The following is a 26,117-nucleotide window of genomic DNA, read 5'->3' on the forward strand; positions in this document are numbered from 1 at the left end:
CCGAAGCGAGGCAGTTGAGACATGAAGTTGATTTTTTTAAGAAGTCTGACCTCTGATTGGCCGAAGAACCGATGCTTCCTTCATTTTGTTTGGGTGGTCAAAGTTTGCTCACTGTTCACTTAACGCGACCTTCTGTGAATGTGTGACTACATAGAGAGGAATCGCATATCGGAGTAATTATGATAGTCCAGCAAGGAAGCGTGTCCTACTAGCGGCTGTCCATACAAGGGTTATCGGAATACCAGACTGCCAAAAAGTTCCATATTCCGAGATGGATGAAGTGTTAATTGATAATACAGTCTAGTTTACTTTCATAATATGTAAAGAAGCGAAGTAGATGAGAAATAGTGTGTCATAAGATATATAGAAACTAGGTCTTGCAAACACAGAACCAGCATTTCACCACCATATCCTAAAACCTGCAAAGTCATAAAATACTCCAAATACCTTCCAGTTCAAAATCATTTTGTCCAGACCTTGACCTTAATCAAGGCAATTCCTTAAGATTCAACAACTGCCAATTCTCAGGATTGTAAAGTAAAAGTGAAACAATAGCTGGCAATGAATGATACACCCGTCTTTCACAATAGTCTCAAAGGTGAAAATGACCTTTGATAAACATGGCATCAACATTATATATGTTAGGATTTATAAATATACATGCGAACATAAATTGTTATCTCGTAGGTGTAGATGACACCCGTGAAGATCCGGGTTAAAATTGGTCTTCAGAGTCATATAGCTAGAATATTGCGTTAAACAACAAACAACAAACAAGAAACTGTGTAGATCGTAAACTAATCAGAAACTAACAATGTTATAATCATGTTTTACTAGAACCTGTACGCTGACCACATATTTACAGTTTCGGTGCATTGATGTGGGCAAATCAGCAATGTATACATACTCTTGTATTGACAAACGGGAACATGGCACCGAGGTAGAATAGGCTGAACATTGGCCCAGCAATGATTGAGTTGGCGCTGTAATAGATCTGAAACAAAGTTCCTCCTTGTCTTTATTCAAAGCAAAACTTTAAAAAATGATAATATGTAAATGATTAAATCACATATAATTCAACCCTCTCAGACAGATAATTGTCCTGAAACCTTTTCACCTAGAGTAGGAAGATGAAAAAAGTGACGGACTAATTATCAATACACTATTTAACAATATTACTTCAATACGTTGAGAGAAAAATAATGCGCTTTATCCTGTTATCACCTGAAGTAGGGGGATGGATTTCATGGATGACACGCATATCGCCACGCAACAAATAGCAACACCCCACGCCACCACTGAAAAGAGAAGCAGACATATGAGCGATCATAACATTTAGGTATATCAAAATATGCTACCGACAGAAATAAGGGAAATAATGACTTGACTGAAGCAACCGTTGAGGCGTACATTTACAATTGTGGTACGATAGAGGTGGGAAACGTCTGTATCCCAAGTTGCCCGAACGTGAGGAACATGTTGTTTTATTCAGGTGAACATTTGACTTGTCTTTACTTGTGTTTGCGACGGGTGCCAGGATACTCTCAACTTTTAGTTAATTGAAGTGATTCATAAACATATGCTAATGATATGTACTGATGGAAAAAGTAACTGTGCTTCATATTAATTGATGTAAATGCTTTGTTATTGAAAAAAAAACCACATAATAATTGGTTATTCGTCTGATCAATGTTTCATCATAACAAATTCATTGACAAACCCATACCAGGTAACAGGAGACAGAGCGACACGCCCTAAAAGATGGGTACTGTAACCACTCTATTAACAATGTCAACATGGAGTGTGACCACTATTTGCGTTCATATAGGCGAGGCGGTGGCGGCGCACTAAACACACAAGATGACGGAAAACAGCCTGGGGGATGTTAATCCAAATATCAACCAAAGATCTGCACAAATGAGCTGGCGTTATGAGCTAGTTCTGGTCCCGCTGTAAACGTCGTTCCATCTCATTTTAGACATGTTCTATGGGGCAGTGGTCATCCGGCAGTATAGCAGTGATAATGTGGAGGTTTGCTATCAATTCCGTGAATGCACCATCCGAATATGGTTGTCTTGATTAAACCGGCCATGACAAGTCATGAATGATACCCTGCTGTACATAACGTCTCAAAAGAGACAATATGTGTTTCAATGAACATTTACATGTCCGGCAACATGTATCTCCAACAGCAGATCATATCATCCAACTCGGACTGTGTGTCCTTGAATGCAAAATATAATTCAGAAGCAATAACTGGTTTTACTCTGTTATACCTGAGACTTTGGCAACAGCCATTTGTTTGAACTCCGACATTGCAGAAACACGTGGTTTTACGAAATCCTCCCATGTTATATTCGCAAGGGCCGATAGTCCTGATGATAATGAGCTGAAAAATGACAATATTTAACTTTATTAATTCCAGGTCAAGTGAACGTGTTCGTGGTTGTACAGTTAACGTGTGCACATTCCGGCACCTATAGATATCGCCGATAGACAGATGCAGGTTACATGGATATGGTTATTTATTTACACGTTACAGGATACGCTCACCTTTCTGCAAACATCGGATATCATGACTATTTCATAAACACATACCTATGATGAAGTAGGAATCGTACAATGGACTTTATTTATTACTATCTTACTTTATATGCAATACTTGAATTTTAAATAAAGGAAATAACATACCCAGTCTTTTTGGCACCTCAATATCCATTTGTTTTCATATTATGAAAAGTGATAAGCAAGGTGGTAAAATATATTCGTTTTAAGCTTATCCATCTGTGAAAACGACGTCATACACCCTCTGTGTGGCCGTGTAGCAGGTCCCTATGATCCTATAACCCATGTCACCAAAACTGACCTGAGAGACGCACTGTAGAGTGCTGCAAGAAACAGTCCTGGCATTCCTGGCATGTTTCGGAAAATGTCGATCGTCATGAAAGGTAATACCTAGGGAAGAGAGAGAGAGAGAGTGAATGGAAAAGAAAGAGGGCAAGTCAAATGTGTTTCACTCAGCACTTTCTTTCTCAGTTTTAAATATATCGTCACAGTTTCGGTGAACATTGGCAACAATTTTCAGTAACATAGATCTTTAAATATTTGCGAAAGGACCACGTGGATGCATTCTTAAACCTGTTCTTCTTTATTCAACATATACACAAAGAAAAACTTTAAGCACACCCTCATATATTTCATTATTGTTTGGTCCCAGTATGTGTAACAGTCATGAAATATATAATTGCGGGAAGAATTGTGTTTCCTCGAGATGATGTAATCATTCATGCATGACGAAAGCTCATGGCACGAAGGTGATTATCAAATGCTACAAGATGGCAAATAATCAGCATGCATAACGCAGGAATGTCTTTGGTCGGAATTTGGGGTATCATCACACTGTCGTAAGCCCTTTAGTTGAGAAACATGCTCAGACCGCCGATGTACAGTACCGTCCAAGATCCGGAAGACCTCCTGTGACGACTCATCGCGAAGACAGGGACCTTCTTCGTCTCATACGTCGAGAACCCTTTTCAACAAGTACTCGTCTGAAACAGATGTAAACCACCCTCTTGCAACTCGACCTCAGTACATGGATGACAATGCCAGGCCTCATCGTTCGCATGCAGTCGTGGATTACATGAGGGCCAATGCAATAACGACTCTACCATGGCCAGCAGTGAGCCCTGATTTGAACCCCCTTGAACATGTTTGGGATATTCTGGGGCGGTCTATACAGGCACGAGATCCTCCTGTACAAGATTTACGCCAGTTGGAAGCAGCATTGCATCAGAAGTGGTTATTGTTGACCCATCAACAGATCCAACGTCTGACTGGAGGCATGAGTCGTAGGGTGGAATGCGTCATCCGGGCACATGGCGGTTATACTCGCTACAGATCTGTTTCCGTGTCATGTCAAGAAGAGCCTTTAAGGAACATTTTCACATGAAACATCTAACGTAACTCGTTTACTTAATCCTTCAGCTCCATACATTTTTTAGATATTGTCTAAGGTCAAAAACAGTACCTGTGTTACCATGATGGTTTTGTCAGTAAATTTCAATCACAACTCACCAATATCTTTTTTTCTTTGTTGTCAAATGTTCGTTCTATCCGATGACATTAGTATCGCCCAGCTTCTGTGATCAGTCATCCCATGACATGATTTTTGCCATTTGTCATGGTTCAGAAATAGGGGTGTTCTTAACTTTTTTCTTTGTGTATATATAAAAGGGTTTTCAGTATTTACAGTGCATGTATGACTGAATAAAAATTCGATAGTGATGACCCACTGAACTGACGCTGTTGTGACTGTACTCTTTCATGTTAAACCCTAAGGTGCTTAACCTTTGCTTTAACCAATACCTGATCACTTTTGTCGATCTGATTGGATGCTACAGGGTCACATCTCTTGTAGTCATAGTAACCATATGCCACAAGGCCACTGATGACGCAAAGGATTCCGAATAAGGGACTGCAGAGAAGGCCAATCATCATCGCCCTTTAACATAAACATTCGGTACTGTTTTTATGGCACGTTCATCAACGTGAAGAAGGTAGACAATTCAACCTGATCATAACATAAGGCTGTCTTCGTACACGACCATCAGTCAAAGTAATATTCATTCCTGATATAACTGGATACTAGCATGATATAAATCCATATAAGTGTATGGATGTATGTATAAATGGTATAATACCCCTGCATGAATGAATGAATTAAAATGTAACGTCGCACCACCAATGTTGTTTTAATGGCACTTAATATTGCAAAAACATTAAGAAACTGTAAACTATGAGTTGGTATGTTTTAACGCGCCTGTAGCTCCTGTCTGAAGGCTGTAACCAGACGTCCACTCCAGTTATGATGCTGTTAGTATACAATTATCATATTATGAAAGCAAAAGAAACTGGAAACATGTGTTCATACCTTCTTGCGTCGGTGAGTGACTTCGTGGCGGCAATACGCTGAAGATAGGCAGGTCGGAAAAGAAGACCAAGTGGATTAAATATTCCGGCAAATCCTACGATCCACACAGTGTGGCGGATAGTCGGGTCAAAGTCATATCTGAAAACACAAACAAAATGGGTGGGCATTACATGATGGACATGAACGAGGTATCTTTCACCAGTAAGTGGTATAGCTATGGATCACAATCCCACCTGATATGTAGGCTAACTCATTATTTCCTGTGCGAGTAGGTTCAAACAATGGTATGAGCGGTATTAGTAACTGGGCAGTAACACCACAACACAGGATGGATGGTGTGTATGTATAATAACCATGATCGTAAGGCTGAGTAAATTAACCAGACAAATCGGCCGATATATATTTGTTGAGATTAGTTACATGGTGACATGACTCAAACCTTTAAAACACTATACCCTCCTGCACACTTTCCTTAGATGTTTTTCAGGTGAACAATTGACTTACCGTTACCCTGTGTTTGTGATGGGTGCCACTGGAGGGGCAGGATACTCTCACCTTTTCGTGAAAACCTGATATCATCACTATTCACACACTCATGATATTGTCGGAATCGTACAATCGTATGAATATGGAAGGGGTTTTGTTGCTTTTATTTATTATCCTCTAGCCACTGAGGTCATATAAAGGATAATCTTCCTCTGTCCATAACCCTGCTGCAGATCCACCCAAACCTCTAGCCCTGTACTCATGTGAAGTGTTACGAGGTGATTTCAACATTGAAACCCACAGGTTAACCCATTATTCAGTTGGCACAGAACAAAATTGTAAAATCAGTAAATGACCATACAAGATCAATGATGAATCGTAGGATACATTCAAACACACCACTGTAAGTTTACAAACAAAACAGGCAAGACAACGGGTCAAATAAGTGCCAGCAGCAATTAATAACAGACCCTAGAAACAATGAAAGTACACCCATGAATGTTCAGACTATGTAGGTTTGTCTCCATTCTTGAATGTAGGATAGTGTTGGAAGCTGGCAGGAAAACGGCGGGGTTAGAAAGATATCGAATGATCACTTGGCTACGAGATAGGTCGCAATTCATGTGGAAAAAGGCCTCAAACCACCGCTCTTACCTTGGTAAAGACAGCCTTCAAGAAACTGAACCACCCCGAAACTTCTCAATCGATTAAACCTGTCATGTTCATGAACAACCAGGGGAGGTCACTCTTAAGTCAACTCGCCACCAATGACTGTTATTAAAATCAACAACTGTCGACATTTTACTAGCGCTTCAATTACTTGCTGCGAGTGAATACATGTACAGCAGTTCATCTAGTAGAAGGCGTAACTCCCTCTAACAACAACCCTGCAACAGATGCACTCCACTCCTCCACCCCTTTTCGCTTATGACAAAACCAGTACTCACATGAAAGTAAGTCTTCCTCCAGACCTCATCCTGCTCCATATCTCCTGCACTCCTCCTACGTCAATGGTGCCCTGTTTCATTTCATTTAAGATTTGAATATAATTCAAATCAATAAAGGAAATATCCCAGTAAAGCAATATTATGACTTGGGTTGGGTTTGGGGGGCACCCAAGCCTTAAGTGTCACTTGACAATGCAATAACCACGAACCTATCCCACCACTCTAAACAACATCACAGTAGAATTTTGGACATTGTAGGAACTTATTTGTCATACCTCTGACAATGAAAGACTTTGTTGAAGACTACGTCCGTATTTCGTGACGTGATGTGACGTTATCCCTTATATGATTCTAGCAATATTTGATGTTATCATTTGCTACTTGTGAAATTTCTACTTATATGTGAATACTTCTCACCTTTATTGTGACTGCTAGTATCCCAGTAAACATAAGGGTGTACTGGAGAACATCTGTCCATATCACCGCTTTCAGGCCACCCTGGGAACGTAATAATTACATTATTATAGATAACAATGTAAGTGAAATGTGTTCGGGATACATGAAACTAGTGAATATGCGATGCTTAAAAACTCCGCCAATTCCACGTCACTGCCATTATCAGACAAGAAACGAGGAAGAGGTGCTAATAAAGTGTGACCTGATGGAATGGATCGTTGCTCTAGAAAGTTATCCAGTAAATGAAAGCCTGGGCCTGACTTATTCATTTATACTGACGTGACATTGCTTGAAATTGAGTGTTAGATTGAAAGCACTTTTATAAATGAAAATAGTGCATTTCCAAGTTACATTTCACTAAATCAAAATATATTTATCAATTAAGCAGCATTGCTCAAGTAGTAAACAATGAATGACAAAGTCAAACCAATCGGGAAACAACAAATTTGATATTCTGGGGCTGGGGGACCGAATTGATTGTCAGTCAGAGCTCCAATACATACAATGGTTTCCTCGGAAAGAGGATTCAAAATATAAATTCATTTTCGGAAACAATAGTTTTTGTTTTGAAATAATAACAAATACACGTTATGATCAGTGACCATGGCCAAAGAATAACTCACAATAGAAGTGTAGAGAATAGCTGCCGCTGACGTCACTAAGATTGATGCCAGTGTGGAGAACCCTGTCACTGGAAGATATACACAAGATGTAAATTGTCTTGAGTCGTCACAGTTGTGGGAATCGGGATAAGAATATAGCCCCACATCAACCTATGCAGGTCGTAAACGGTGACTTAATGACTTGGTGATGGTCAGACTTGGTGACTTGGTTGATTGGTACATAACCTAGACTCGATTATGTGCAGACTGCTGTCATATATATGGAATGTTGCTAAAGAGAACAGTTAAACAACTGACAAACAATTTGAGTCTTCAGCCGTAACTTTGCGGGTGTTGCGATGTTGGGTGTGAATTTGGGGTTGGGGTTGCAAAATAATACATAAAAAATTTCGCCAAAACCACAAAATTTATTTTCTTGTAAAAGGAAATAGACTGCTTTATTACCCATTTGGTAAGAAATAACCACCACAAGGGCAAATATCACTTTATTCAAATATCTGTTTATTTCATCCGAGCTTCATTGTTGTCGTCGTTCGAATCTTGCTGTTTCATAAATTTTGGATGATGTCACACTAGAAACAACGTAATAGCTGAAGAGTGTTGACGTCATTCAACAATTGAGGTTTTTTACGACGGCGGTCATGATCAGTGCATTTTCTTAAGTGGAGTTAAAAAGGATTAAGAAATAATTGGCATTAAAAAAATAATCTTTAAACTTATCCTATCTCACACTATGCATTTCTCTTTCTTCTTTTGATACTATGTGGAAACAAAGGTTTCCAGCTTCTTTAAAAAACAAATTGACTCAAACACTGATCACTATGGTCATGCTTTTCTTGCCGATGACCCACACGTGCTGAATACGTGGTTTCCCCAGCAAACTCATTCTCTTTTGTGTTTATACACCAAGAGGATTCATTTGATTTTTTACTTTTTTGTTTATTTTCCCTCTTTGACTGGGCAGTTTTCATTTCTACTGGTCGTTTTCCATCATGGACGAGCAGTCAACGCGCGGTCACCGTGTGGCTGGCTTGCAGACAGGTGTTTTCATCATAGACCTGCACTATGTCGTGGGCGTTGCAAAACCTCGGTGCGATGTGCTCAATGCATAAACTTGCCGGATTCATCCTTTAGTATTTACATGAGCAATATGGGCTCTAAACCTTCGAGACATCTCCTTACTGACGTCCAAGGTCTGCATCAATTTGGGCCATTTGTTCTTGCACATGTCTCCAAGACACATTTATGCAGATAGATCGAGATGTGCACCCAATCCAGTTTCGTTGTATTACGTTTTCTCTCCAGAAATAATAAACCTTGACACGATTGTTTGAGTTTATTATAATTTGTTTCATGTTTTCCCAGACTGAGTATCTGATCGGTGGATGCATTCACCAGTCTGTAGAGACTTCGGTCTTCAGCTGTAAGTCGCCATCAGGGTCCCGATCCTGATTACCCTCGCTCTCTATTAAAACGCTATTAGAGATGCATACAAATTGGACCAACTCACGACATCACTGAATATATACTTTCCATCATAGATGCAGATGATTTACTATAGGTAGGTTATGAACTGGTAGGGTTGTGGTCCATAAATGTAGAAATGTGGTGGTCACGCGAAACATGCGTGGTACATGTTGTATGCAGGTTTGATACAAAGGGAGTACAAACTTTGTACAGTGTACAAACGTGGTAGCGATGGTGTTGGTGTCAGCACAATTATGGGATGTCACTTGAGTGTTTATGAGTACAGTTTGTGTGGCAGGATAGCTAGCGTAGCTGTAGGTGTATAAGTATGGGGTTAAGGCTAGAACGTTTCAACTGTGCACACCATCGTTGTTTGGTAAATATACAACAAAGGATGTCTTAATCAATGTCGTCCTTTTGTCTTACCGGCCTGCAATGCCATTCCCTGTCCAAACAAGATTACACTCATGTAGAACATCTGAAAAATAAGCAATAAGGAATAAGATAAAAGCATGTAGGGGTAAAACAAGACTCGGTTTTGTAAACCCTGAAGTAGGAGAGATTTGATGAGTAAAACTGAGAGCGAGGAGTGATTCTCCAACCTGCAAACCTAACAATTTAATACTACAGATATTTCATTGCTGTATAATAGCGCTAAACCTGGGTTTCACTGGATGGCACCGCCATTATTGCACGTGCATGTGTACGTGTAGTCAAAGGCGTTGTCGACCGTTATCTGTACGTAAGTATTCACTGAGATGAAACATGTTTCAATTCAAAATAAAGGCCAAGGACTGGAGTCAAGGTAACATTTGTATCACTATTTGGCAAATAGGAAAGCAAAACTTCATCCAATAGAACTCATTGATTAACTGTACACAAACATGTCATGTTGAAATTAAACTGCAGACAGATGCACCTTTCAGAAAACAAAAAAAAGGAACCTTAAAATTCATCTCCTCATGGAAACAGTGAGTATCACTTATTCTGCAGATTGTAAAGGATAAACATTCATGTACTGTCATCGATTTACCTGACAAAACTTTCATCCGGTTCCATAATCTACAAAGTTCCTGTCATTCGCATAAACTAAAACTTAGTTCCTTATTCATCTCTCTAATGGCTCTTAATTGGTCAGCATATGTATGCAAACTGCAAAGCAGTTCATTGCCCAATATATCTTTTTAATAAAGTGTACTCCAGGTAAGATGTTGGATGTGGGAAGTAACACGCATTTACAGCACACGAGGGTTATAAAAGAAACAAAACGCTTTCCAGAAGTATATTATGATCATGTGTTTATGAATCACTATCAAATAGTTATGATACCAGGCTATGATATATTGCAAGCGAGACGTCAGTAGACATGTGTCCAATACAAAGACAATGCATGGAAAATGACAAAGATGCAGGTTATGAGAAATAGGGTTTACTACTGCCTGGCACCTCCTGCCCATGGACGAAAAGAGAGTACGGACAACACGTTGGGGGATGTTAGCCAAGCCGTCCTGTTGTGCATGTGCAAGCTGTTGCTCTTGCTGGTTAAGGATTTGTTTGTCGGACGCAGTGATCTGATCCTAAGGTGTTCAAATTTGGCTATTTAGAGGCCCACGTAACTACCTGATCAGTGTGGTCCCATAGGAATTCAGTTGTTGCATGTACTGTATGCCTTAGCATTGTTCTGTCGAAAGACGCCGTGAGCTGAATCAAATAGTGCTCCATTGATGGTTAGGCCATAATCTGCATAATTGAAAAGAATGACGTTGTAGATGTCCATGTCTTTGCACCAAAACATTACCTCTGACTTGCGTCTTTGACCTGATTTATGAACGTGGTCTGCAATGCTCTGGGCAACCAATGTCAGTCTGACTTGGATCAGTCATATGGTGTATCGTGCTGTTGCTAACGATACAAAACTCTTGAGATGGTACTCTAGGACAAATTGAATATACCAGCTACCGTCCACTGCAATTCTACTACTTACAATCTTCCGATGACGTTGTTTCATTGTCCTTGATTTAGTCCTAACAGGGCAACCAAGAAACCCTCACATATTAAAATTTAGCAGTAATTCGATAGATGGGTTTATAGGCAGCATTTATCTTACATTCTACCATTTATTCCCCCTATAAGTAAGCCTACTTTTAACAGACAAAATTCACCTCAAACATGTAATCCCCCATTTACTTCCGTTTTTATCAGCAATGGCAATTACGTCACTTCCCTACATTTAAGTGGCCTACGTCACGTTCTCTACCCTACGTCACTTCCTTTCACCAAAGCATCGTACTGTGCTTACTATCACTTTTGGCATTCTCATTTTTATTGCTGAAATTCTATCGCTCGTGGCATTGTTTACTAATGTGTTTAACTTCTAATCTGTTACTGTTCAGCACATCATTTTAAATTCTTTCTTAAACTTTCTTAAACTCTCGCTCTTCCTGCGCACAACTACCATGCCTCCCAAGCGTAGAGCGGCTCTCAATAATACGCTTGTCAGAGGCCAGGCCAAGGTAGCTAAGCAGAGGGTGGGGGACTTTCGCGGTTTAGGTGCCATCCCCTTGACCGCGGCTCCTCGCCCAAATACTGTACTGACAAAGGCGCCCGGGAAGTTTCGCAGGAGTGGTGCCATCCCCGCGACTCCTTGTGCAACAACAGCTCCTCCCTCGACCATGGCGCCCCAAAGTCGCCCCACAGCCGTCACGGGGGCACGGGAACCTCAGGGATCCGGCTCACCTTAACCATCAATCGTCACCCCCATTGCAGGGGTGACAACAATCAAGGTATGTACCCGTATGTACAGTTTAACCAAATACCTGTCGCCGACCCTATCACACAATTCAACACGGCTTATCAAAAGCCAATCAACCAATGCTAAACGCACAATCCATTAGTCAAGGGCACCAAAATGTGGCCACGTTGCAGCAGCCTTACTGAACCATCACAGCTTCTCAAACTGCTGATCAGCCAATTATGAACGCCGCAACCTAGTTAGCCAGTAATCAACAGCTAAATTTCAACGCCGAAACCATTGGGTTTCACGTCAAACAGGCAATTAGGGAAAAAATATACTGGGGAGACCTCATTGTAGATAGACAGCCAACACAGGAAGGATCAAACTTTATCATGGAACTGGATTCATCAGGCCAGGTAACCTTCAAGCCAAGGCAACAGCCATCCAAGCCTCTTCATATCGGGTCTTGGAATTACATCAGCATTATCACAGAGCGAAGCACACACATCAACAAAATGCAGGAGCTGCTCACCTACGTCGAGACGATCCGCGGTGCTGCGACACGCTTTGGGGGCGACTGTTGGGCACAATACGACATACAGTTTCGCCCCATTGGCAGCTATGGCTGCAGCTGATACTACCCAACCAGAGGCAGCACAACATAACACCCTCAAGGTTTTCTAACCAGGTACAGCGCCCGTCAACACCAGCCGAAATTCAATCGCAAAGGATAGGACAGAGGGCAGTCATGCCATTACGCGCACAAATGCCTGTCATGCAACATTGGCGGCCATGTAGCTTCATCTTGTTTTCATGGAAAAAAGACTAAGCCAATGTAAGCACCAGCACCAAAGCAACCAGCAAAAACACATTGTAAGGCACCAACCCCAATTAATATTTCGCGGTTAGAACAATGGCTACAACGTTACCAGTTTATCAATCCAGGAGCAGCCTTATTACTAAAACTAGGCTTCAGTCATGGGTTTAGCTTACAGTATCAGTATCCCCGGGAACCACGCGATGCTATGAACCTTAACGCCGCTTACTCTCTCCCACAAGTTGTCAAGGAAAAGCTACAAAAAGAAATTGAACGAGAATGCAAAGCAGGTCCATTCTCTCACAAACCTTTTCATAACCTTATAGTTTCCCCAATTGGCTCTGTGCCAAAGAAATCTGATGCGACACTGCAAGGGGAGGCTGCCGTACCTGACGTACCTGTTAGGGGTACCTGTTGCACACCATAAAACTGTATCTCCCACAACCTGCCTTAGATTTCTCGGCCTCACCATAGATACGCTGAAGGGTGAAGTCAGGCTACCAAGGGACAAGGTGCTTCAATTGGTCCAGCAACTGTCACAAATACGAGAAGGAACCAGCAGGAAGGTTACACTGCATACACTGCAATCTATAGTAGGTAAGCTAAATTTTGTATGCAGGGCAATCCCCATGGGCCGCCCATTCCTACGGCGTCTCATAGATGCTCAGAAAGGGGCACGCAAGACTCATCATCAAATAAGCACTTCAGCAGGCATGCAGGACGTCCTCAACCTCTGGCTACAATTCCTCATAAATCACAACGACACAACATTATTTCTGGAACAGGAGTGGCTCACCACCCCACACCTTCAACTATATACAGATGCAGCGGGCAGCCAAGGCTTCAGAGCATTATCATGGACTGTTCTGGGTGAAAAATACCTTCCAAATGGCGTGCTGGTTTTCTTGGGGAATTAGTCAGCAAAGAGCCGGAGTCACAGGAGACTAATCACAATTTTATTTACAAGAACAATTAACAATGAGCAAGTTAAAATATCTTAGAAAGTAACTGAGGGGGCCACAGAGAGTCGGTACAACACTCTGGGCAGTGGGAGCGAGGTCTGCTTGGTAAGAGAGTCAAACCCCTTCTCTGCCCTATCATGTTGCTACAGTATGTATTTAACAAAAATTTGAACAATAAAAACGAATATGATTGGTTGATACACGATTGGTTGTGCCCTATGCTAAATGAATGGCTAGACATAGGGGAATACTTGATCCTGTTAATCCTGTTGGACTGGCACTAATCTTGTTGACATATTTACTGGATGCTTTGAAAGAGATTATGGTGTCACTATAAACGAGCTTGTGTTGGGGCTAATCCTTAATGCACTATAGACGAGCTTGTATGGGGGCTAATCCTTAATGCACTTTAGACGAGCTTGTATGGGGGCTGATCCTTAATGCCCTATAGACGAGCTTGTATGGGGGCTAATCCTTAATGAGTCTTAATTGAAGTAATTGCTGAATGTTATTCTAATATACCCCGGTAGGTGATTACAGATATACTTAAATAAAATAGTTCAAGGTAATCTATAAGTCTATGTAGACATATCCTTTGTCTGGGAGATGGGATCTTGATACCTTAGGCTAGCATTTATCTAAAAGCTTCAAATCAATTAAACTATGTAGACGTTACTCTTGTTTTATTGAATAGTATGTCTAGGAGATGCGCTCCCATTACCTTAGGCTAGCATCTGTCTAAAAAGCTATAGACTGAAACTACTGATATTTTATATATGCATTTTACCTGATGATAAGTATTACTTGCTAAACTATTATATGAAATGATGTATAAATATTACACCATGGTAACACATAAAAGCACTTTATGTGGATCTAATTATTATAGGATAACTTAGTATAAATTGTAACCATGATAGCATACTGTTCGTCCCCCAAACCCTCTTGGCATTTTTTCAAAATTTCAAAATTTCCAAAATTCTATATAAGCAACCACTAAAACACCCCCACTGGATTGCCAAACAACTTTTTCCCCTTTTCGGAAACACATTAAATGGCTTGGCCGGGCCCGTGTGCGAAATACGCTGCAGTCGGAAAGCGCACGTAAAATCTCCAATATAAGTAAGTAAGTAAGCATACTTTCAGGGTCACTGGACTAACAGCGGTTAGCCGGAGCAATGGATACAGCAGGGGTGGGTCAAAGACAATATATTATTGGAGCTTTTCCCAATAGTGCTGGCCATAAGAATCTGGGGCAGCAGCTTAGCCAGCAAAAGGGTATTACTATTCTGCGACAACCAGGCAGTGGTGAGTATCATCAATAAACATATCACAAAGGGTCAGTGGGTCATGAAACTCATCAGGCAAATGGTACTTTTATGTTTAAAAAACAACATACATTTCAAAGCTCATTACATACCAACCCAGGCAAACATAATTGCAGACACTCTTTCGAGATTTCAGTGGGCCCGGTTTCGAGCAGCAGCATCTCAAGTGGACCAGCAGGCAACCCAGATCCCACCAGACATTTGGCTCGTCTGACTACAGAAGTAAGCAATTTAGTGGCCGGCTCAGTGGCCAGCTCAGTTGCCCCTAATACATGGAGGACTAATGATGCAGTGGTTAAATCGCTACAACTCTTCAGGGCAGTGTACCCCCTGCCAGACATCTGGCTGGTACAGTTAGACCACTTACTCCATTTCATTGCACACCTCTCCTTGTCAGGTAGGTCACCCTGTACAGCACGCTCTTATGTCTCAGCCTTGGCATCAGTGCAGAGGCCAAATTCTTTGCAGGGCATGTGTAACCATTTTCTAGAGCAGAAGGCCATTGCTGGGATGTCCAGGCTCTCTCTGCACGCTGACGAAAGACAACCTATCACTGTGGAATTATTACTCCGCATCATGCAGCTCCTCCCCACAGTAAGTAGCAATCTTATGAAGCATCACCTTTCTCGTCGGCATACCTGTTAACCTTCTTTGGCTTTTGCAGGGTAAGGGAAGTAGTGGCTGGCTCAGCAACAGACACAACACAAAGGGCATTTTTGTTATCTGACCTGTCCTTTGCCAGCGATCTATCTTACATGGAGGTTGTCCTAAGATCATTGAAGACAGACCAGCGAGGCCGTGGCACTCGCATTTCTATACAGGCCACTCCTCAGTCCACACTATGCCCTGGCATCTTTCTTGACAGTTCGGCCAGCAAAAAGTGGATATTTATTCTTACATGTAAACTCTTCACCTTTAACAAAATTTCAATTTCAGACCGTGCTGAGAAAAACATTAATGCCACCAAAAGACGATATAAATGCTAATCTTTATTCTTCACATTCCTTCCATATCGGAGCAGTGACAACAGCTACCTTACAGGGTATCCGCCGCAGAAGATGCAGCAGTTAGGGCGTGGACATCAGCTACATTCAAAACTTCCATCAGAATACCTCCACTACTTAGGTAATACTAACATCACTGCTTTGTTGGTTAAAGGGCCAGCCTGGATAATCGGGTCCAACTACGCGGCCAGACTGCACAGCTACCTTATGCCTCAGCGCAGCAACCTGGGCCTGGATAGGGGTGTAGTGAGGTCGGCCAAGGGAGGCCTTAGATGGCAGGACCTTAAGGGTCGGATTGAGAAGCTGATCGAGGAGAGGAGCCCATGCAGGTTGTATATAATATTGCACCTCGGCTCCATCGACCTGTGTCGGGTCCCCTCCAAGGACTTTTGATAGTGTGTATCAGCACCTCTTATACATCCCCCTGAGCTGCCCAGCTGCCACCGTGGCTCGAATGGCGCTGAGCCAACAACATTCGCGCCATCAAGACCAAGTGCAAGTAACTTAACCGCCGCATCTCCAACATAGTCAAGGGGCAGCTGTGATAAGGGGCAACAATGATAAGTATATCAAAAAGGTATTTCTGTAGCCTCTTCCTCCCCCCAAAGTCTGCATATAAACAGTATGAGCCGATAGATCAGATGTATTTAGATTAAATGTTCAGTTTACGGTGAAATAAGTTTTCATTGTTTTCCTTTGATAATAACACTGGTAATAGACAGGTAGAAACATCAGCATGTTCATGGTTATATACTGTAATCAGTTATTTTACGAGCATTGTGCTCAGTATTTTCGTGTTGATAGTAAAATCAATTATGCGTGATGTAAAAGATTGCATTACAAATATGCACATTGTGAGACAGGATGATGGAAAAATATTCTTCACTGATATAATATCCTTCTATGTAGAAGCAAACATATACCATCTGAATACTAGTTTTGTTGAAACATGTATTTATCTATAAAACTTTCAGCGATTTTGAACGAGGGAATCCTTTCAGTAGTTTGCAATATTTGCCTCCAAACATGCACAGCGATTACCCAAATACACATCACAGTAGTAGTGAAAAATAGTAGTGATGGATAAGAAAGTAATTCACTTCTACTATTACTTTATTAACTGTTTATAGTAAGCAACGAGTTCAATACTGTACAACTTTGTGTTAGAGATAACACTGACGACCTTCCAACTGACCAACCCTACAACTGACCAACCCTACAACTGACCAGCCCTACAACTGACCAACCCTACAACTGACCATCCCTACAACTGACCAACCCTACAACTGACCAACCCTACAACTGACCAACCCTACAACTGACCAACCCTACAACTGACCAGCCCTACAACTGACCAGCCCTACAACTGACCAGCCCTACAACTGACCAGCCCTACAACTGACCAACCCTACAACTGACCAACCCTACAACTGACCAGCCCTACAACTGACCAACCCTACAACTGACCAACCCTACAACTGACCAGCCCTACAACTGACCGACCCTACAACTGACCAACCCTACAACTGACCAGCCCTACAACTGACCAACCCTACAACTGACCAACCCTACAACTGACCAGCCCTACAACTGACCATCCCTACAACTGACCATCCCTACAACTGAGCAACCCTACAACTGACCAGCCCTACAACTGACCAACCCTACAACTGACCAACCCTACAACTGACCAGCCCTACAACTGACCAGCCCTACAACTGACCAGCCCTACAACTGACCAACCCTACAACTGACCAACCCTACAACTGACCAGCCCTACAACTGACTATCCCTACAACTGACCAACCCTACAACTGACCAGCCCTACAACTGACCAACCCTACAACTGACCAACCCTACAACTGACCAGCCCTACAACTGACCAACCCTACAACTGACCAACCCTACAACTGACCAACCCTACAACAAGTGATCGATGGACCAGACAATCGAGTCACATGAAAACACCTTCATTGTGTTTGGTGTAACTAATAAGTCGGATAAGAACTTCGTCCATTGTGTACAAGTGCAGATATTCTGCTGCATATAAATAGAGGATACCCCTTGCTTGTCTTGACTTATCCTGTTATTAATTGTATTTGTATATTTCATAACTAGCTACAGACATTTGGACTCTTCTTTCTCTTCACTGTGAGATGATTCCATCATCGACATACAAGTAGACACAGGATTGGAGCCGCGACGTCAATACAGAGCGGCATTGTATAGTACATGTGTACACTGTGTACCTGAATGCGAAGCCTAGCAAATCTTGCCACGTGGCTTTCCATTTATGACACGGTTTATGCAACAGACCCAGACTGGCTAGAATAATATAAGTTGTAGCAGGATCACGAGGAGTACCATTTTTGTGGAAGCCTCGGTGGCTGAGTGGGTTAGATTGCTGACTTCGTGTGCTGGCTATTAGGTGCCTCACTCTGGCAAGTGTGGGTTCGAATCCCGGACGGGACTCAACCCATAAAAAGTATGAGAATCTGTACTTTACTAAGAAAGTGTTCTCCCAAATATAACATTTGTTACATTTGACCATTTTCTAAATGGCATTGTGTATTCACAAACTGTCCTTAAATACATATGATACCATGTCTAGACATTAACGTATAAATAACTGTCCTTGGCTTCACGAAGTTGATTTTAGTCAGAGGTCAAACTGTTGATTTCCACAGGTGTCTTACATTGTGTACACAAGACGCCACCGTCACAATGAGGGTGAGAAGTCTGGACTTGAAGCGACCCTCGATATACTGGAAAAGACAAGAACAATGGAAATCTGTTTCAAAAATATAATTTGTATATCCTTCTAAGTACTGAAAAGATTAAAACTTTTAGTCTAAAAATGTTTATTCTCGAGACCAAAAAACCTGTGTATCATATGACATGTACTAGGGTACACTTGTGATGATTATTTACCTGATACAGGGGTTTGGCAAACCCATAGATTTTACGTAGAGTATTAGTCGGGCGTTTTGTTTTCATAATAAGAAATTATTAATAATTAAAAAACTTATTGAAAGTGGGATCATTTCATTTGACAACAAATGCAATGTATTACTAATTTTACCATAATTTTTATATTTTGACACATGTTTTTACTGATTGTTTATTCGATCTCAGAGAAATAAATGCATTGAAATAATACAGACGTGTCTTTATTTTAATATAACATCTAATGGACAGAATATAACATTTGTGCATTCACCAAAAATAAAAATGAAGAAATCATTTCTACAAAAATATCTGCAAGCAGCTGTGTCAGTTGTGCAGTTAAAATAATATAAAGGTGTTTGGCAGACATCCATATTCGACGAAACGTTGAACAAACAAGAGGGCATTTAGTGCAAGTCAAAATTAGGAATAGTACTGAACATCATTTGTGTCACTGATGCGTCAAATTGTGAAATGTGTGATACAGTCGGGAGCGTATAATGGGCTTGGCATTTGGCGGAGATTCAAACACAACACAAGTAATCTTGAACAGATTATGGTCAAATGCCAGTGCAAATAGAACTGATGAATAACCAATTATAATTTCAGACAAACTTTGAGAGGAACAACTAACACCCATAATGTTGCTGTTATAGTAACAATATGGTGGGGATATGAAATGGAAACATAACCTCCCCTTTGCCAGACAAATGCATGCGCTACAAAAGACGCTCTCCCCTGTCGACTGACTGTTCATGGTCATCGAGAAACTGAAACCAACACTACCTGAAATGGGCTTGATAAGTTCAGTCTCTTCAGAAGGGTCAGCAGGAGGCACATGTCTATAACTTTTCCCACAGAGTGCGCTATTTCATTGAGAACCCACATGATGCCATTACTATACGCCTCTCCTGATGCTCCAAGCATGGTAATGATGGACGTGAACGAAGCCAGCATCGACAACGCTATGGGGAAGAAGGGCATAGCGCGTCCAGCCAGGAAGTACTCCTCCAGTCTATCATGTCTGCCGACTATGGCGTGGTATATGCCAGTACTCACCGAGGCGGCTACCATGATACCAAACACTGTGTAATCCCATTTTCCAAACATGTGAGACTCCATTGGCGCTGTGAACAAAGTATTCATATAAAAAAAGCTACATTTAGACTTAAACTGTATGGTTTTCTATCATATCAATATTTGAGCCCATATCAAGTATAGGTTCAATTTTACCCTGTCATATCAAATACAGTTCAGTTTTACACATCATTTTGGTTTGCAACAGATAAAAGACTCCTGTAAGTGTTCAAATGGTTTAATTTGCCATAGTGACTTCAGAAAATGCGTGATTTCATTAAAAAAAAACATGACCATGTCAATATGTCAATTTACAAATCAATAGCGTGTGTGTCACCTCTGGTGGCGATGCATGCAACACATCTTCGTCTCATGGGATGGACCAGGCGTCGCAAAAATCCTGTGGGATATCTGTCCATATCTGCTGGAGCATGTTTCGAAGTTCCCGGAGTGTCTGTGGAACACGTGGTTGACGTCGAAGGCGCCGATCCATCTCATCTCACATGTGCTCGATTGGTGAGAGATCAGGGGAGCAAGCCGGCCAGGGGATGACATTCACGTTGTTTTGTTGAAGAGAATCCTGAACGTCGAGCAATATGAGGCCGGGCGTTGTCATGTTGAAACAGTGCTGATGATCTTGTCGCGGTAGCGCTGTCCATTGAGATTTCCCTCTACCACTATCAAACGGGTCCTTTGTCTTGCTGTAATCCCACCCCATACCATAACGCTGCCGCCCCCGAACCGATCTTCTTCCTTGACACAATGATTGACGTAACGTTCACCTCGACGTCGGTACGCTCGAATCCGTCCATCACTGTGGCTGAGGTGAAAACGAGACCAGTCAGTGAATAGAACTTGTACCCAATGCATGGCCGTCCAGCGTAGACGCTGTCTGCACCACTGTAGACGAGCTTGACGGTGGTTTCCTGCCAAAATGGGACGTCTGGCGACAATCCCTGCACATCTGAGGCGACGACGTACGGTTTGTGAAGATATTCGTCGAAGGCCAGGGATGCTTTTCGCAGTCACTGTTGGTGGCTGGAATCGATTTCCTAGGTGTGTTGTTCGAATCCAGTTGTCTTGTCGATTATTGGTTACGCGTGGCCTGCCACTCCGAGGATGACTGCATTCGTCTGTTGCCAACGTTGTCATAAACACCAAATGGTGTTTCTGTGGACGTTAAATTGTCTTGCAACATCACGTTCACTGGATCCTGCTTCAAGCATACCAATGGCTCGCAGACGCTCATTTTCGGACAGGCGTGGCATTTCGTAATGTTGAATAATTGCGTATTTTGTTGTTTTTCTGAGTGGTTGTTGTCAGCACGATGCTAAACAACGCATATGGAATCCCGTTAACGCACATGTTTTTATATCCATTCTTGGGTAGTGAAATGTATGGGGCTTGCATAAAAGTCAACTTTTGCATGGAATACATGCTTTTCTGTAGAAGTTGCGTTTTTGTGACTTGATTCCATACATGTACTACAATATTGAAACCCAAACTTTACTTGTTTGAAAAATACACTAAAATATTGGTGTCACAGGAACTTTTGTAGTTAAGTATCTAAAAGTGACTGGCTGATTTACTTTAGAGATCTTCTTAATCCCTAACAAGGAATTGATAATAATGAGTTTGATTGTGTTGTGGGGGAGTTTCTGCTCTCTCATACATGTGTGATAACTGCAATGATTTACCCTTTTTGGATGAGCTCCTGTCAGGTGAGATCACTGAAAGAGAGGTCACGGACGCTATCAATAACCTGAATACGGGCAAGTGCGCAGGTGAAGATGGGATACTCCCTGAATTCTTGAAACTACCATCGAATCTCTTTACACCATACTTAGACATGGGTGTATTTCCAGAATCTTGGAATATAAGTGTGATTATTTTATTATATAAATCTGGGTCAGTTGGTGAACCAAGTAATTATAGAGGCATTTAACTACTAAATGTTATAGGAAAAATCTTCACGTCAATCATAGAAAAACGTTTGAGAATATGGATGGAAGTAAATGATATACTGTCCGAGTCTCAAGCAGGGTTCCGACCAAACTACTCTACTGTTGATAACTTGTTTGTTTTACAAGCTCTTTGTTCTAAATGTTTGTGCAAAACCAGAGGTCGTTTATATTGTGTATTTATTGACTTTAAAAAAGCTTTTGACTATGTTAATAGGAAAAATATGATGTATTTACTTATTACTAAGGGTTGTCATGGTAAAATGTCTGTACTTTTAAAAACCGTGTATGCATCAGTCAGCGCATGTATAAAGGTCAATAATGAATGTACGGACTGCTTTACAACAGCCTCCGGTGTACGACAAGGTTGTGTTTTAAGTCCGTTGTTGTTTATATTTTTCATAATTGAACTTTATGAGTGAGCTGCAAAATAGTTGTCAACATTGGATATTTGTAACACAAGAAATAATGGACATAATGCTCCTTCTCTTTGCTGATGATATTGTATTTTTTCCTATTCTGTAAACAACGTACATAGAAACATTAGAAGAATCTTATAATGTGTTGCTTTTGGTATGAGTAATATATCATTATTGTTAAGTATGAACTATGATACAAAACATTTATATGATGTGCAAAATCTACATTATGAATGAAACTGTAAATAACAAGTTAGAATGAGTGTGTGCACTTATATTCACCGGACCTTCACCAAATTGAACATACCAAATATGTACAGCGATGTTTACGCATGACTTTACTTCCGGTGACATCTTGAACAAAATGGCATGTTCACTGACAGTTCTAAGCAGAATGTTCACGAAACAATGCAATAAAAATATCAAAATCACGCAATATGCAAGTCTGAAGTTTTATAACTAAGATAATTATTCGTAGATGGTTTCGGAATGCTAAACAACTGTTAATACAGGTTGCTAAATGTACACCACGTCCCTGGTACTCTATGAATAAATGCAGTGTTCCACTCCCAAAAGTATGTTAAGAGAGATCATTAATAGCACTATTTTCTATATTTTATATTTTTATTTTGTGAACGATTTTATATGGAATGACAAATACCTTCAGTGCAATTATGTCAATTTACTTTTGAATGCACACTGTCATTCGCCAAATGCAAGTTGCGTCTTATCACAGAGTTTGATTTAAAGGGGCGTCTATGCTCCCTGCTAGTATACACTCCAGTTTCTCAAATTACAAGGCTGTAAGGTATGGCACCAACGCCAGCGTCGCTGTCGATAGATCTGTTGCAAAACAGGGACGATAACTGATCTTCTGGGTCGGATTCCAGCTTCGCGAAGATGGTTCCTGACAGTCTGGTCCGATATCCTCCTCAAAACAGGGATGCGGCCTGCAGTGTCCGTAGCTGTGGCATTGCAATGACGTAGGTGGAACAGGCGAATGTAGCGATCCTGTGGTCAGCCGGTTCTCAGACAGTCTGCAGTGGAATTAAACTGTGTGTATTGGTCCCAAAGGCGGCAAATGGCGAGGTGGTGGACGTTGAAGTGGCGTGCAACAGAAGACTGCGATTCCCCTCTTTGGATATGTCCTATGGTGATGTTCCAATCGGCAGCGCTGAGTCTCGGCATTTTCGAACTTGAAAAATGTTGACAATTGAATGACAAATTATTGGCTTATGCTTGCCTTTTTGTAGCCACTTTTCTCCATGACATTTCTGAACAAGTGTGAAAACAATGCGGTTTAAGACATTGCAAATCGACAATGGCTGCATTTTGACGCACCGTTTGTCGAATATCAGGCCATGATCAATTTCCAATAATATATATCCAATTTATATACCCGATGTTTTGTGTAGTCAGGTTCAATGAACAACATACTACCTGTGCGTTCCTTTTTTTTTTTGAAAAGTGTACTTATTGTTATTGAACTTAAAAGGGATCGCATGGATTCAAAAATCGCTACCCTTGTCAAGATAGGGTACTGACCAAGACACCGACTGGCTCTTCGACCATAAGTAGCTGCGGAGATACCGAATACCGTATCCCCTTGTCGGTGCAGTATCTATTATCATCTTTTCTCTATCCCACTACGGGGTACAAATTCATTCGTTACAAAACCAGAGCCAACGTGAGCCAAAGCATTTGTAGCGAATGCCACTCTCCCCCGTTATATACTGGGATAGGCATAGGTACTACTCAGCATAGTGTTTGTAATGTATATTATTGATCTGTTTGTGTTTTAAAAGTGAACTATATGTAGCAACATGGATTATACCAATGACAATTTATCCTCGCACATATCTACAATAATATATATCCCACTTGATGATTGTTGGTTTGTGACCGTTGAAGCCAAGTAAAATCCTTATTATTTTTCACAATTTTGAAGTCAAACAAAATGGATTTCTGATGCATTATAAACAAAGAGTGGTTTCCCATTCAAACTTCTAGTGGTACCTTTAACACAAGTGAGCTTACCTGTACCAAGAGTCCTGTCAGGAGGTATTTCACTTACAAAAGGTAGAACAGATGTCCAGCCACGTCTACATTACACACAAACCAGGTACTGCTGCTTTGTAAATGTTATGCACATATATTTTCGTCACGTGTCATCAGGAATTTAAATTTTATCTTTATTAAAAAATGAGAGAATGTTGTGTTATGTTGCAGTCTGCGGTATTCAACACATGCCTGAAAGGCCTCAAAACATTCGTGTCTGGATCAGAAAAAAAACTGAAGTTGAGATTATGAGCAATGTATTGCGCCATGGCGTACAAGGACTGTAATATCCATTTTAACTGAGGCAATAAAATAAAACCGACAAATACATGCCCATAATCATAAGAAATCTCTACTTAACTAGGTAACGCCAGAGAATAGCCATCCGTCAAAACAGATTCCATTGTGTGTAAAAGGCAAAATATCTGTGAAAATTATATATATTATCACTGAATATCAGATGTTGACTAAAAAGGTAAGCATGTCCTGCCCTACTGGTAGGACCCGCCCTTCACGCGACTTCCATAAAAAGTACATAATTATTGCCTGTAATGAACCAGACAATCTAGTGATCGATGGACCAGAAAATGCAATGACACGAAAGTGCTTTTACTGATATTGTTGAAACATAAAAAACATCATAAAAATGATATGTACATTTTGAATTACGTCTGTTGTGCAACAGTGCAGAGATTACACTGCTTTTTAGTAAAGAAACACGTTTTAGAAATATGTTCGTTTCGCAACATAGTGGGGGCAGTTTCCTGCCGTGTCGAGTGTACGATTCAAACTAAATCATGTGTTAATGAATCGCTATCCGATAGTGATATTATTCTAGGTATTCGCTAAAAGGTGAGTGTATCCAGCCTTACCAGTGGCATCCATCACAAACGCATTCAAAGCCAAGTCAATTGTGTACCTGCAAAAAACATGGGAACACATAGTACAAGTCAAAATAGGGCATGGCACCAGACGTATTTTTTTATAAAACATTTCTGAAAGCTTTACTGATACCTCAATTGTTGTAACCTTCAACAAACAACTACTGAGCAAGAGTCGTAAGTCGTGAACTTAAATTAAGACAATCCACTCATTCAAAGAGCGCAAGGTCTCAAATGGAATGTCTCTGATGACTACTTTGCCTTTGACCCCATCCAGTAAGATGGCTTACCTTTGAAACGAGAAGTTGTTAGCACAGTCAAGTTCAGCCTTCGACCCTTGTCGATTTCTCACTCGATTCATATTCAGGGCGAAGTTATTTTGGGATGACCCGCTTCCTAAAATTTTGGCAAAGAAATGAGAAGAATGGCTCTTAGAAAGTTGTTCTCTGACTTCATTGAAATGGTTTGAACTTCACTTGTTTGCTGAGGCGTCCGAAATGGGATTATTCTCTTGTGGCGTCTAAAACGCATGTTGCTTCATTGCAGCCATCCTTGACTATTTCTAAATTCGGACTACAAGAAACAGTCTTGGCAGTGTGTCTGTCTCCCTAACACATTGAAAGATGAACTGACTACACCTGTTGCAAGGGTACAGTTCTGGACAGAGTCGACAAAATGTCTGTTGGAAACCCGACTGACCACTGTTCACACGGATAATCACGTAAACACCTAATGGCTCCTCATTCTTGGTTTCAAGCACCTGAATTCCTAAAAAGAGAAGCAAACACATGGCCTTCGGAAACACTTGATTCTTAAAATCAACTTTGTGAAATTTACCCTGAGGTCAAGGGAAAGTATGCACTACATATATCAACAAACATTTGCGAAACTTAGGACTCAGAGAAACGTTTCTTTTGTGACTTGAAAATATTAAACTTGCTCAATCCTGCTGGCACAGATTATGTCGTCATACTGCCTGAATAGTGCGTGCTGTACATCATTTCTGTCATCGGGGAAGCTC

The 26,117-nt window shown here is 41.1% G+C and overlaps 1 protein-coding gene across 1 annotated transcript; it reads right to left on the reverse strand.

Annotated features, from left to right (window-relative positions):
• Positions 1 to 870: 870 nt before the first annotated feature.
• LOC125381956 (sodium-coupled monocarboxylate transporter 1-like) lies at positions 871 to 25,457 on the reverse strand. Its single transcript, XM_048399340.1, has 14 exons — positions 25,387 to 25,457; positions 25,088 to 25,134; positions 19,487 to 19,827; positions 18,451 to 18,519; positions 9,336 to 9,387; positions 7,443 to 7,510; positions 6,781 to 6,861; positions 6,364 to 6,434; positions 4,931 to 5,068; positions 4,366 to 4,501; positions 2,867 to 2,955; positions 2,277 to 2,389; positions 1,225 to 1,298; positions 871 to 994 (listed from the first exon to the last, which is right to left on the reverse strand). Exons 1-14 carry the CDS (start codon positions 25,455 to 25,457, stop codon positions 890 to 892), a joined length of 1,455 nt encoding a protein of 484 aa, XP_048255297.1. The 3' UTR covers positions 871 to 889.
• Positions 25,458 to 26,117: the final 660 nt, after the last annotated feature.

This window comes from Haliotis rufescens, unplaced genomic scaffold, assembly GCF_023055435.1.
Source record: "Haliotis rufescens isolate VD_foot unplaced genomic scaffold, xgHalRufe1.0.p SCAF_2, whole genome shotgun sequence".
NCBI lineage: Eukaryota > Metazoa > Mollusca > Gastropoda > Lepetellida > Haliotidae > Haliotis > Haliotis rufescens.

Bases quoted from the DNA above. Each gene is read 5' to 3' on its own strand.
- LOC125381956 (XM_048399340.1), bottom strand. From the start codon at position 25,457: ATGAATCGAGTGAGAAATCGACAAGGGTCGAAGGCTGAACTTGACTGT. The intron at 25,135-25,386 runs GTAAGCCATCTT...TGTTTTTTGCAG, and splicing joins AACAACTTCTCGTTTCAAAG to GTACACAATTGACTTGGCTT. The intron at 6,862-7,442 runs GTGAGTTATTCT...TTACGTTCCCAG, and splicing joins CTATTCTCTACACTTCTATT to GGTGGCCTGAAAGCGGTGAT.